At 44.3% G+C, this 14258-nt stretch overlaps 1 protein-coding gene across 2 annotated transcripts in view; it reads left to right on the top strand.

Annotated features, from left to right (window-relative positions):
* Positions 1 to 14258, top strand: part of RASGEF1C (RasGEF domain family member 1C) — a 214854-nt gene that overhangs the window by 170067 nt on the left and 30529 nt on the right. For both annotated transcript variants that reach the window (XM_043983159.1, XM_043983158.1), the window contains 2 exons: positions 7318 to 7533; positions 11793 to 11867. In XM_043983159.1, the coding sequence (XP_043839094.1) occupies positions 7318 to 7533; positions 11793 to 11867 (291 nt within the window). The remainder of the gene's footprint in view (positions 1 to 7317; positions 7534 to 11792; positions 11868 to 14258) is intronic.

Below are 14258 nucleotides of genomic sequence, written 5' to 3'. Positions count from 1 at the left end.
ACAGAAACATTCGCCGTGCTGGGCTGCTATAGCAGAATAGAAATACTGCTTACCAAACCTTACCAGGAAATCATACAGGCACAGGAAGAGAAATTAGAATCTGTGGTATACTCATCCTCCTACTTCTGTGAGCATCAAGTTTCACAGGGCAAGCAACTAGACTTATTTTTTAAATTCCATTTCATTTTATTTTTAGTTTTCTCCCTCCTACCTTCCCCTTCCTGCCACCCCGCCCCATTCCCATGGAGAAAGCAAGAAAAAGAAAACCCATTACAAATATTGTATAGTCAAACAAAACAAATTCCCACATGAGTTATATCCAAAAAACCAACAACAATGCATCTATCTTTACCATGAGACCATCACCTGTCTGTCAGGAGAGGGATGGCATGTTTCATCATGCGTCTTCTGGAATTCCAGCTGATTTTTGTACTGAGCAGATGTCAAATTCTGACATCTTTCAGAATTGTTTGTCTTTGTAATATCGAAAGAAGTGGGTTTAGGAGATATCTTATGTCCACTGTTAGTGGGCCAGGTGTGACTTAGGCTAAGTTGTGGCAGAATGTGTCTGTGGGAGGGCCTCTCCGGATGTTTATTATGCCAAGTGACCAAACTTGGTGTTTATACACAATATGTCAGTCCAGAGCTTGTGGTCTCCTGGAATTCAAGCGATGGTGCAGTTAAGTCTGCGGGGAGGAAGGCAGGAGAGGTTGGGGGAGCCATGGATCTGGTGTTAGCTGGCATACTGGGCAGTCCAAGGGTGCTCTGTGTTGTAATGCAGGATGTGGATGATGAGGGGGTACCACACTCTCTCCAAATGGCACCTCAGCCCTCATATGCAGCTTTAGTGAGGAGTAGCTCCTCCCATATCCGTTTCCTGCCTTCAATAGTCAATTTATAGGAGAAATATTGTCTTGTGTCGCCTGTGAAAGGAGACCCTTAAGTTTCCTGATGAACCCTTCTCCAGACAAATGTTTAAGCAGACTAGGAAATTCTGTGAAGGGCTTCAAAAGCCAAGAAAAAGAGTTGGTATCTTGTTCTATGGAAGAAGGAATAGGGAGCCATTGAGGTTTACTAAGCATGGCAGTGACATGATCAAACCTATGCTTTAGGAAAATCATTTTGGCAGCTGGGTGAAGGGTGAATTGGAGAAGAAAGAGACTAAGTGTCTTCACTTAACTTTCGTATTTACTGTCCATGGTACCCAACCCTATACTTGCAGGCAATATAAGGTGATTGATAGAGCCCTAGGCTGGGAGTCAGAAGACCCAGGTTGTAACAAATGCACTATATGAGTTCCCCTCTCTGGGAATTTGCCTGACACATTTGTTGTTCAGTTGTTCGGTTGGGTCTGACTCTTCATGATGCCATTGACTTGTCCATGGGGTTTTCTTGGTAAAGTTACTGGAATGGTCTACAACTTCCTTCTCCAGTATGTCCCCATTTTACAGATGAAGAAACTGAGACAATTTGGAATTAAGTGCCTTGCCCAGAGTCACACAGCTAGTAAGTGTCTGAGGCCAGATTTGAACTCAGGTTCTCCTGACTCCAGGCTTGACTGTACCAAGCATCTAGTATGTGCTAAATAAATGTTCATTGATCAGACCTTAGTTTCTTCTGATGGAAAGAGAGAGAGAGTTAGACTCCTCTCTAAGGTTATAGCTGTAAGTTTCTCAGTCCAAGGCTCAGCTCAGTACTGCAGTGAGCTCAGGTGCAGTTTGAGCCTGTCCTGGCCAGTCCCATGAGGCCATAAGCACATTTGCTGCCAGATCCTATTTTCAGAGTGGCTTCCAGTCTTCAGTGTCTCTGAAACCCCACTGGCCTACCCGCCTGTGGCCTTTGTGGCTCAAGCTTCAAGATGAAGGACATCACAGGGACCACCGTGGCTTAGCTGGGAGCTGGGAGCCCTTGCCAGAAGGCAGAATCAGCAGGAGATCCAGAACACTCAGACACACCATTTCTCTCCCAGACCCTGAGGGAAAAGGGAAAGAATAGCACAAGAAATGTGACAGCACAGGAGGAGCCCCCTTCCTCCCTGCCTCCACCCTGCTCCAAGGGCTGATTCTTTGGAATTCTCCACAAGCCGCAGCTGCCTCTTAAGGAATTCCGGGTAATTCTAGGCAGGGCTCTATTCCCTTCTTTAGAAAGCTGGAAGGATAATTAAAGTTACATAGTGGGTGTTGTTAAGATGCTGTAGTTGTGTGTGTGTGTGTGTGTGTGTGTTTTAAAGATTTACAGTCATTTGCGTTTACTGTAATTAAAACAGTGCCAATTTAAGCAGTTCCCTCTCAGCAGTCTGTTCATCTGTGAAAAACATCATCTGTAGGAAGTGGTAGAGGGAGCAGACCCCATAGAACAGAATGAAGTCAGGACTCAGAACAGTCCTCATGCCCTTGCTGGTAGCATCATGGGTCCAGGGGTGAGGAGCAGCATCACTGGCCTTTCCCAGGCCAGTTGAATGACCTCTTTTTGAAAAACGTTATTGATATCTTTTGTTTGAATCACAGCTCTGTTTCCCACTGCATCCTTCCCCACTTAGCCTCCCAGAGAGCCATCCCTAATAACAACAAATTTTAAAAAGGAGATAAATAGTTCCATCAAAATAACTGACACACGACCACATCTTTGAAGCCTTTGACTCACGTAAAGCCATCATCAGGAATTATTGGAGAAGATTTGATTGGAAAAGGGAGATGGGTCAGTTGGTGGTGGTGCAGCCACAGGGAGATGAGATGACCTGTTCCCCCAGAGACTCTGATCCATACCCTTGTGGGAATTGGTTGGGAAGGCAGGCCTTAGGAGAAAGGTAGTGCCTTGGGGACAGTGGCATTATCCAGCCGAAGATTATGAGGCAAGGCAAGGGACAGTGGTCACTACAAGGAGGAAGCCTCCCTTTACCCCACATCCATTTTAGCAATCACAGGCAAAGTCCCAATCACTCTATACTGCTGTGAGCTTGGGCTGCATGCAGCTCTTACTAAAGCTCTCAGTCTTCACCTCTATGAATTCCTTCCTGACCCTGTTAGCTCAAAGAAATCTGTCTCCTCTGAGACCCCATGGCACTTTGCTTATAGCTCTCTATCTCCTGCTTTATTGCTATTACCAAAAAAAAGTGTTCATTGTTGTCTTTTTTCATCATAATTTCCTCCAGTATTTCATCATTATTTCCTCCAACTTCCCCTTTCAGAGATCCATTCTATATAACAAATAATGTTTTAAAAGAAAAGAAAAAGAAGTAGTTTTTTTAAAAAAACAGTATAAGTAATCAATACATAGAAAAAGTCTGCACTCATGGTCCTACTCTGTGCAGAGGGGTAGAGTGAGGCATGAAAGCCATGCTTATTCTTTGTAATTTTCAATTAATTCACTTTTGGCTTTTTTGTTGTTGTTCTTTCCATTGACATTGGTGTAGTCATTGTATATAATATTTTCTTGGCACTGCCTACTTCACTCTGCATCAATTAATGAAGTTCTTTCCATCTTCTCTGTGTGTATCATATTTGTCATTTCTTATAGCACAGCCATATTCCATTAACTTCATGTAACACAATTTGTAAAGCCATTCCCAATAATGTGTATCCACTTTGTTTCCAATTCTTGCTATCCCAAAGAGTGGTGCTATAAATATTTGGGTATGTATGGGGACTTTCTTCTTACCAATTCCCTCCTTGGTGTATCAACCTAGTATTAGAATCTCTAGGTCAGAGGATATGGACATTTTAGTCACTTTATGTAATTCCAAACTGTTTTCCAAAATAGTTGTAGTGATTCACAGCTCTACCAACAATATATTAATGGAACTTTCTTCCCACAATCCCTCCAACATTGACCATTCCCATCTTTCTGTCATCTTTGCCAATTTCCTTTTCTATCACTATCACACTCCATTTCTAGCCTAGTTTTCTGTGTACTGATTTGGCCAGGCTGAAAAATGTTACTTTCCTGCTTAAAAACATTGAATGGTTTTCCATTGCCTTGTGAATAAAGATCAAATTCCTCAGACTCTGGACATTAAAAGCTACCCACAGTCTAGCAATCCAACCTCTTCATCCTAGATCACTTCATTTCTGGACCTCACAAAACTGAAGTTCCCTCTGCCTGCCCCCAGAACCCTCTGTCACTCTCTGTCATTGGACAACTCCTACTGGAACCTCCATTTAAGGAGGGTGCTACTGCCAGCCATCTCTTCATTTCCTACCAGGTTGCTCTTCCTTTTCAGCTTCTTTTTATGCGTTTTCTTTCACATTTGACTATAAGCTCCTTGAAGGCAGGGACTATTTCATTTTGCTTATATTTGTATTCCCACCACTTTGCACAGTAGTTGACTCATAGTAAGCTCTTAATAAATGCTTATTGACTGACTAACTGGTACCCACCCAACCTTTCAAGCCTTCCCTTCCACCCATTCTTTTCTCTACCTAAATTTCTCTCTACACCCTTCTCCCCTCTTCCCCTACCACCATATCTTTGCTCATGCTGTGTCCTACACTTTGAAATATGACCTCTCTTTCAGTTTATTGATACCTTATTGAGCCTTCAAAGTCCAGCTCAAATGTCTCCTCCTTTGTCAAGGTCCCCTGACCCCCAACCAAATGTCATCAGCCATGAAAATCACTTTCTACACAAAGCAATGAAGGCAGCAAACCTCACAGATCCCAAAATAGTAAGTCTTTGGATGGCCTAGACCAGAAGCCACAAAGCTCCCAAATGCAGCCCAAATCAGATTAAAATGTTATTTTGAGAAATATTTATAAAATAAATAAAAATGCAATTTGCTGTTGTTCAGTCATGTCAACTCTTCATGACCCCGTGAACAATAACACATCGATGCTGTCCATGTAATTTTCTTGGCAAAGAGGTGAGAGTGGTTTGCCATTTCCTTCTACAGTAGATTCAGGCAAACAGGGGTTAAGTCACTTGCCCAGGGTCACACAGCTAGTGAATGTTTGGGGCTGATTTGGACTCAGGTCTTCCTGATGCAAAACAACATAGATAAAGTTAATTTATGGTTTCCTAAGTCAGTAGGCAGCTTGGCAGGGATCTATTTCTATTTGATTTTGACACCACTGAGTTATCTAATTCTCAGCTGATATAATCCAACTTTACAATCTTTTATGCTCTTTATTTTTGGCCCAGATCTGTGATGATTACATCAGTAAAGAGACCTTTTATTGAGGAAACACCTTTCACCTATGCACGTTGGCAACTCATTTGTAATTTCCAGTTGCCTGGGGGCAATGAGAGGATAAGTGACTTAGGGTGACAGAGCCAGTGTGTGGCAGAGGCAGGTTTTGAACCTGGGTCTTCTTGCCACTAGTGCTGACCCCATGTCCACTGTAGCACACTGCCACCCCTTAGGTACTTGTCGTACTCTAATTTGTCTCACGTTGATATTTCTTACATTTCATTTATTTTCACATTTTCCACATTTATTTGTTCACATTTATTTTCTTGATTCGCTCCTGGAGGCCAAGGACCATGGCTTGTAGATCTTTGTTTCCCCAGCACCTTGCACTGGCTTCTTTGTATTTGCTGAATTTCAAACAAATGACTGTCATTTCCTCACCAGTCTGCCAGCTCCATGGGCTGCCTCTTCTTCCTCCCTGTGTTCTCTATGGTACAGCTGAGCACAGGCTCTTGCACAGAGCAGGTGACTAGGAAATGTTTATGGAAGGAAGGAAGGAAGGAACGGAGGGAGGGAGGGAAGGAGGAGGAAGGAAGGAAGGAAGGAAGGAAGGAAGGAAGGAAGGAAGGAAGGAAGGAAGGAAGGAAGGAAGGAAGGAAGGAAGGAAGGAAGGAAGGAAGGAAGGAAGGGAGGGAGGGAGGGAGGGAGGGAGGGAGGGAGAGAGGGAGGAAGGGAGGGAGGGAGGAAGGAAGGAAGGAAGGAAGGAAGGAAGGAAGGAAGGAAGGAAGGAAGGAAGGAAGGGAGGAAGGGAGGGAGGGAGGGAGGGAGGGAGGGAGGGAGGGAGGGAGGGAGGAATTCTGGTCTTGCTCTGTATTCTTTAGGGGCTCTGGGGGCAAGCAGCTGTCTGATGAGGATAACCCGTCCCCAGTACTGTGCTACTCCCTGGTGACATTGGTGACAGTGAATAAAAAGGGTTTGCATGTTGGTCTTCTGTGTTGAAGCTCCACCTCTAGGCCCCTTTTTGCCTCTTTTCTGGAGGAAGTGGAAGCTTCCATGGAAACCCCGAAGAACTGCTGAGGGGGAGACATTTGTCCAGCTCCGGTGGCTGGATAACCACATGGTAGCACAGGGCTAACAGGGAGAGGAGGATGCAGGAGCTGCAGACTCTTGAATCCCTGCTCTAGACTGTCTGCTTGTTGGCTCTAAGCTCCCAGCTGTCCATGGTATTGCACCCCGCCCCCCGACCCGCGCCCCCCCCCCCCGAGCAAATTGAAAAATCAGAGATAAGAAAAACAGATGCCTTAGACCAATGTTGTCAAACACAAATAGAAAGGAAGGCCGTGGCTGCATACTAACTTGTTTTAAAGGGTAATGTTGTCTGTGTTTCATTGTATCTTTGTTTTGTTAAATATTCCCCTGGTACATTTTAATCTGCTTGGGGTCTCTCACTCAGGAGTATTGGAGACAGCATGTGGCCTGGGGCCATGGGTTTGACATCTCTGTCTTAGACGTTATTCCAGCATTATGGTTTCTAGGGAATCACTGTTGGGCTTTGGATGTGTTAGTATGTGGATTTCATTTTTTTAAATAAAAGAACTTAAAGCTTTTCATTCATTAGGATGAAAATTGTTTCCCCCTTTTTTGCCAGGCAACGAGGGTTAAGTGACTTTCCCAGGGTCACACAGCTAGTAAGTGTCAAATGTCTGAGGCTGGATTTGAACTCAGGTCCTCCTGAATCCAGGGCCAGTGCTTTATCCACTGCTCCACCTAGCTGCCCCACCCCTTTGTCTTTAAGAGATTTTTGTTTAAAAGATGTTTTTCTATTCCTCTGTTCATACAATAATTGGCACAACTGGGCTTTGTACTCAGGTCTTGGGACTCTGAGTATCATAGACTTTCTACTGTGCCACAATTTTGCTGAAGATGAACTCAGAAGTTAGGAATGTTCTAGGGCTAGAAAATTGCCTCATGTCTGATCATCCCTGAGGTCCCTTCCAGCCTTAAAATTCTATAATCTTATGGTTGCCAAAGTATTTTTTCACATCTTTTTCCCTCTCTCCTCTCTTCCCCTTTCTTCTCTTCCTCTCCTCTTTCTCATTCTTTCTATCCCCTTCCTCCTCCTTTCCTTCCCTTTCCCCCTTCTCTCTGTTCTCCTTCCCCTTTTCCCCTCTCTTTCTCTTCCCTCCCTTCAGGCTTACTGGAAAAAGATGAATCAACTCCTGCAGGCACTGAATCAGAAGCTTGCCACGCTTAGCCATGGACAGGAAGGTCTAGTCAAAATCAATGCCACCGTCTCAGACAAGCTTGTTTCTTTTAAGACGAAGCCGCCCCCCTCAATTCAGCGGGAGATCCTGAGTGTCTGCAGTGACCCTTACACTCTGGCCCAGCAGCTGACTCATGTAGAACTGGTAAGTGGAAGCCCTGGACCACTAGGAATTTTCCACAATGTCTACACCCAGCCCCAGGGATTATTCTCTCTGCCTGGATGGGGAGATAGCTACCCTTCCCACAATTTGGGTGTTGAATTACTGCTCTTGTCAATTTCTGTGGAATGAGGAGTTGGGGGGGGGCAGCTGGGAGGTCTAGTTGAGAGAGCACTAGACTTGGAGTGAGGAAGACCAGAGTTGAGATATGACCCTAGGCAAGTCACTAAACTATTCCAAGCCTCAGTAACCTCATCTACAAAATCAAGGTAATGATAGAATCTACTTCAGGGTTGTTGTGAGGATCAAATAAAATCACATATCTAAAGCATTTTGCAAACCTTGAAGTGCTATATAAATGCTTAAGAATAATAAATCGGAGCCTACCAACAAGTAATGGAATTTTTCAGAGTCTAATTTTCATTTCAGAGAGATAGAGGAGATACTATGGTTCCCCATCTCATTCTTTCCCCATAGCAATTTTAGAAATTTAGCCTTTGATCCACTTTGAACCAGAGATGCAAAAGGGCTCATCGAACCTCCAAGGAATCAAGTTTCTGGTCCCAGTTCTGCCATGTCCTAGGTGTGTGAACTCGAATAAATCCCTTCCCTTATCTAGGACTCAGTTTCCTCCTCTGTAAAATGAGGGAGTTGGACAAGAGAATAGCTAACATTTATAGAACACTTTAAGGTTTATAAAGAGCAGGACATATGTTATCTCATTTGAGCCCTTAAGATTCCTTCCAACCCTTGGTCTGGAAGAGAAGAATGGGGTGGATAACAGGTTCTTCCGGTGGAAACACCATTCATAGCAGACTCCTCTTTCATTTGGAGACCAATAGCAAGAATTCAGCAAGATCTATAGCTTTGACCAGGCTTATTGTTTATGTTTGGTCTTAAGCATTAAATTCTGATGTTTCTTGGGCCTCCATCCAGTACTCCTGTAAATGAGGTTACTATACCCCTTAAAGCGGAGAAAAAAATACTTCCTCCTGAGACTCCCTTCCCCCAGCTCTCAGCCTCTGTGGGGTTTGGAGCTCTGCAAATAGGCCCAACAGGCCAGACCAGAGGCTTCTGGAAGCCCAGAATGGGGCATTTCTCTTCCTGAGGATGTCTGAAAACTGCTAGTTGCGCCATTTTGTATTGGATTTTTGTTCCCTCCCCCAAGATTAGTAGTCAATGTATTAATAATGAGAGAAAGAACTGACAGGTGTAAAGAACTTTAAACTTCACAACATGCTTTATTATACTGTGTCAGTTGCACTTCAAAACAACAGGTGGCTACTAAAGGTACTATTGTCCCCATTTTATAAATGAAGAAACTGGGGGTGGGGTGGGGAGGATAACTTGTCCACAGACACACTGGTGTATCAGAAGCAGGGTTTGAATGCAGATTTTCCTAACTCCAAATCTGACCTTCTGGTCACTATTTCATGTGCCTGCCCAGTTGTCTGTGAAAAGGAATTATTGCCTCTCTCTGCCTCTCTGTCTCTATCTCCCTCTTTTTCCCTCCCTCCCTTCTGTCTCCTTCCTTCCCTACTCTCTCTTTCCCTCCCTCCCTTTTCTATCTCTCCATTCCTTCTCTCTGTCTCTCTCTCTCCCCCTCTCTTTTCCTCCCTCTTTTTTCATTGCTTCTCTCTCTTTTTCCTTCCCTCCCTTCTCTCTTTCCTTCCCTTCTATCTCTCCATACTTTCTCTCTGTCTCTCTGTCTCTCTTTTTTGTCTCTCTGTCTCTCCCTCCCTTCCCCCTTCTCTCTTCATCCCATCTCTCTCTGTCTCTATGTGTGTCTGTCTCTCTGTCTCCATCTCTGTGTCTCTCTGTCCCTGTCGCTTTCTGTCTTTGTCTTATTCTGTCTCTCTCCATCTATTCCCTCTTTGCTCTCTCCATCCATTCTCTCTCTTTGTCTGTCTCTCTCGCATGCATGCATGCGCACACACACACTCACTCACAATACACTTACATATGTGTGCACACCTTAACCCTCCAATGGTGAACCAATGGAGTTTGCTGAAGAGAGCTTGTTAAATGGCGTTTTTATTCAGGGCTGACTGGCATGTTGACAGGTGTCCTTCCCGGAGCAGAGCCCTTCTCAGGGGGCCACAGTGATACTGGTTCACTTTCTCAATTGTTTGGCAGTTACAGGGCACTTGTTGATCGTTCTCTCTCATTTGACAGCAGAGTAAAGTATGAGAGGTTATTATTATCTCAAAGACCCTTCATTACACTGAACAAATTAAATACTGAATCTGCTATAAAAGCCCTATAAGGCAAACTGTAGGTGTCTATGATAAGGTATGTGTCTGTATAGGCAAGAAAGAGGCAGCAGTTAATAGTGGATAGGAGTCAGACTTGCAAGCAGGGAGGCCTGAGTTTGAGTCTATCCTCGGATACTTACTAGTTGTGTGAGCACGGGGGCAAGTCCCTTAACCTCACCCAGGCTTAATCGCTAGGCATCCTGTCACTTTCAAGAGCAAATACATAATGCTCTGTTTGGCCTTCAGAGCCCTACCTAAGCCAGTCCCCTCTTGCCTGTCAGCCTTCCTGTCCCTTGCTTTCTGATATATACTCTTTGATCCAGTGACACTGGCCTCCTGGCTGTTCCATCTCTTGGCTCAAGACATTCTCTCCAGTGATCCTCCATGCATGGAATGTTCTCCCTCCTCCACTCTGACCTCCCTGGCTTCCTCTAAGTCCCAACTCAAGGGGCAGCTAGGTGGCGCAGTGGATAAAGCACTGGCTCTGGATTCAGGAGGACCTGAGTTCAAATTTGGCCTCAGACACTTGATACTTACTAGCTGTGTGACCCTAGGCAAGTCGCTTAAACCCCCATTGACCCACAAAAATAAATAAATGAATGAATGAATGAATGAATAAAAATAAGTCCCAACTCAAATCCCACCTCCTACAGGAAGGTCTAAGCCCTCTTAATTCCAGTGCTTTCCCTATTTTAATTATTTCCTATTCATCCTAGCTTTGTATATGTTTGTTTGCAGGTTGTCTTCCCCATTAGATAGAAAGCTCCCTGAGAGCAGAAACTATCCCTTGCCTCTGTTTATATCCCCAGCACTTAGCCCAGTGCCTGGCATATAGTAGGTGCTTAATAAATGTTTTGAGACAGTGGATAGAATGGCAGGCCTAGAGTCAGGAGGACCCGAGTTCAAACGTGGCCTCAGATACTTACTAGCTGGGTGATCCTGGGCAAGTCACTGCACCCTGTTTGCCTCAGTTTCCTCATCTGTAAAATGAGCTGGAGAAGGAAATGGCAAAACCATTCTGGTATCTCTGCCAAGAAGACCCCAAATGGGGTCACCAAGAGCTGGACACACCCAAACAACAACAAATAAATCTTTATTGATTGAATTGAATGAACCTGAATATCTTAATCTGTAAAATGCGGCTAATAATACCTGTAGTTACCACAAAGGGTACCTGTCCCTCAGGGTTCTTATGAGGCTCAGATAAGATGACACATGTGTCATGGAGATGGAATTGGTCCAGCTGGGCCATCCCAGCCAGTGGCGTCAACACTCAATAGAAAAGCAGCCCTAAATCTGTCACAAGGATCCTTGCTGGTCACATACTGACAGTGTCAACACTAACATTGCCTATGTTTTATTGTATTTGAAATTTTTATTTTGTTAAATATTTCCCAATTATATTTTTATCTAGTTTGGCTGCACTCAGGGACACTGCAATACACTTGACCTGCCTGTTATAGGCCAGCTCACCCTCTGCTCTTGTCCTCCCCTAGTCGATTCACCCTCCACTACAACGTAAAATGCTCTATAAATATGGAAGCCTTATATAAAGGTCCGTGGTTGTTGATAATGATATTATTGATGAAAAAGTCACAGGTTTGCTAAGGTTGTCATTGCCTTGGCGGGTCCAGAAATCTGTCTGGGTCCCTCTGGGCCGAAGGCTGGCGCAGATGTGGGCAGGCAGCTGGCCTGAGAGCAGAGGCTGCTCCTTCCCACCCTACTTTCACCCCCCCACCCCCCATCCAGTTTACCGTAAGTGATACTCGGGCTAATCAGGGCAGATCCTGAGGGTAAATGAGAGGCTTTCCCGATCCCCTGTTTCTAGACTGATCCAGACCGTACACAGGAAGTTGAGAGGATGGGGGGGATGGGGGAGGGGAGACATGGCCTCCACACAGGTTTCTGGTCACACAGTGGCATCAGCATCAGCGTCCTTGGCTGTATCAGTTCTGAGTCATAGAGCTCCTCTTCTTCCTCTCTTTCCAGGAAAGGCTGAGTCACATTGGACCCGAAGAATTTGTCCAGGCTTTTGTGCATAAAGATTCTTTGGACAGCACAAAGGTAAGGAGGCATTCACTCATTCTATCCTGTCTCTCCTCCCCCACTACAGACAAAAAAGAAAAAGAAAAAGACAATAGCCTCTCTATTAGGTACAAGGCCCTATCATAAGAACTGCAGATTTCTCTAGGAAAGGGGTTTTTTATTTGGTATCTCTGAACTTGTCTTTTTAATATTTTGATAACTATCTGGGGGACTCAGTGGATAGAGTCTGGAGTCAACAAGATCTGAGTTCATATCCAGCCTCAGACACTCACTAGCAGCAACACTTAATATCTCTTTGCCTCAGGTTCATCATCTATAAAATAAAGATAAAAATGGCACCTGCTTCCCAGGGTGGTTGTGAAGATCAAATGAAATAATATTTGTGAAGTGCTCAGCACAGTACCTGGCACCTATGAGGGGCAATATAAAAATTGGCCGTCATTATCATGATTATACTTCACTATAATTGGTTTCCTTTGTAATCCTATGAACTCCCTTTTATGCATTTCATAATGTTATTCTGAGAAGGGGACCATCAATTTTACAAGAATGCCAAAGGGTTCCATGAGATAAGAAAAGGTTAAGAATTCCTGTTCTTGGGGTCAGCTAGGTGACACGGTGGATAAAGCACCAGCCTTGGATTCAGAAGGACCTGAGTTCAAATCCAGCCTCAAACACTTGACACTTACTAGCTATGTGACCCTGGGTGAGTCACTTAACCCCCATTCCCCCACAAAAAAAAAATCCTGTTCTAGGAAAAGAACCTTGGAATTATCCCTTCACCTTGTTCCATGAAAGCCTCCATGGCCATGTATCACAAGACTCTGTGTCCTAAGTAAGCATGATGCCAAGAAAAGAGCCAGAGACCAGGCGGGCATCAGGACACCTGGGTTCTATCTAGTCTGCCACTCACTTATTGTATGTCTTTTGTCAGGTGACTTTTTGGATCTCTGTTTTCACACCTGGAAAATAAAGTAGTTGAAGTTGGGCCCATCCAGTTCTGAGATTCTAGGAGGCTGCAAGGTGGCATGGTGGCTAGAGAGTTGGACTTAAGAGCCAGAAGACCTGAGTTTGAATCCAGTGTCAGACACATACTAGCTATGGCGCTCAGGAAAGTCGGTTAGCCTCTCTCTGCTTTAGTGTCATTATCTGTGAAATGGGGGCACCTACCTCATGGGCCTATTGTGAGGATCAAATGAGATAAGGTTGCAGAGTCTTTGGCAAACCTCAAAGCACAATAGAAATGTTATGCCAACTGAAAGTCTGGGTAGATTTCTGACCCAGAAAAGAGTAGGCTGTTTGGGGTAGGGCTAGGAAGTGGATGTAGTATAGGAAAAGAAGAAGCCTCATGTCAGTGTCTAAAGACCTGCAGGCACAACCGTGGTCAACCTTGACTGTACCCATCCCCTTTAACACCTTATAAAGAAGACACACACACAGACAGAAAGAAGCTGTCTCTGAGCTGTAGAGGGATGATGTGGTGTATCTGTATCTTACCCTCAGGCTTATCCATAGCTCTGCCATGAGGAAAGAGGAAAAGAAGGGAAGGAGCATTTATTAATCATCTACTATGTGCCAGGCCCTAGGCTGAGCGCTTTACCGGTATGACCTTATGTGATCCTTATAACAACCTCGCAGTATTATCTTATTCAGTCTTCACAACAACCTCGTGAGATAGGAATTCTGATTATCCCCATGTCACAGATGATTGAGGTGTGACCTGCCCAGGGCCATATGGCTAGTACGTGTCAAGGGTAGGATTCAAACTCAGGTCTTCCTGACTCTAGGTACAGCTCTCCATATACTGTGACAGCTGGCTGTGTGACCTTGGCCCAGTCCTCTCCTCACTCCATGCCTCAGGTTCCCAACTGAGAGGATTGGACTAGTGTCCCTATAGTATTCCCTCCTGGCCCATGTCGCCTCATTTTCCTTATCTATAAAATTTTGGGGGTTGGACTAAATGACCTTTAAAGCCCCTTAGACTCTATCTTATCTATCTTGTAATTCCCACAACCTAACCCTCACACTCTCATGAAAAAGAAAACCGATTTCACTTTAAATGGAATAGTTTGTATACAACTCTAGTGTAGATTGCCCTCTAGTGGCTATTTTTAAATACATACAAATACCAAAAAAAAAAAAAAAAAGAATAAAGACCTACTGAAAGCACTAGACATTAAAACGAACACTATTCATTTGTTCATTCACTCAAGAAATGTTTCCTGTCCCTGTTATGTCCAGGATCCTGTGCTGGTCACCAGAAGAGATGCAAAGATGAATTAGGCATGGCATCTGTGATCTTGTGATCTCTCTTAATTATAGGGTTTCTGCCCTTCTGGCGCTCATGATACTAATAACAACAGCAGTACTACTAGCAATAGCTAGAATTTATACAGGGCTTTAAGATTC

Source organism: Dromiciops gliroides, chromosome 2, assembly GCF_019393635.1.
Source record: "Dromiciops gliroides isolate mDroGli1 chromosome 2, mDroGli1.pri, whole genome shotgun sequence".
Lineage (NCBI taxonomy): Eukaryota > Metazoa > Chordata > Mammalia > Microbiotheria > Microbiotheriidae > Dromiciops > Dromiciops gliroides.
This window is presented reverse-complemented; position numbering and strand designations above follow the sequence as displayed.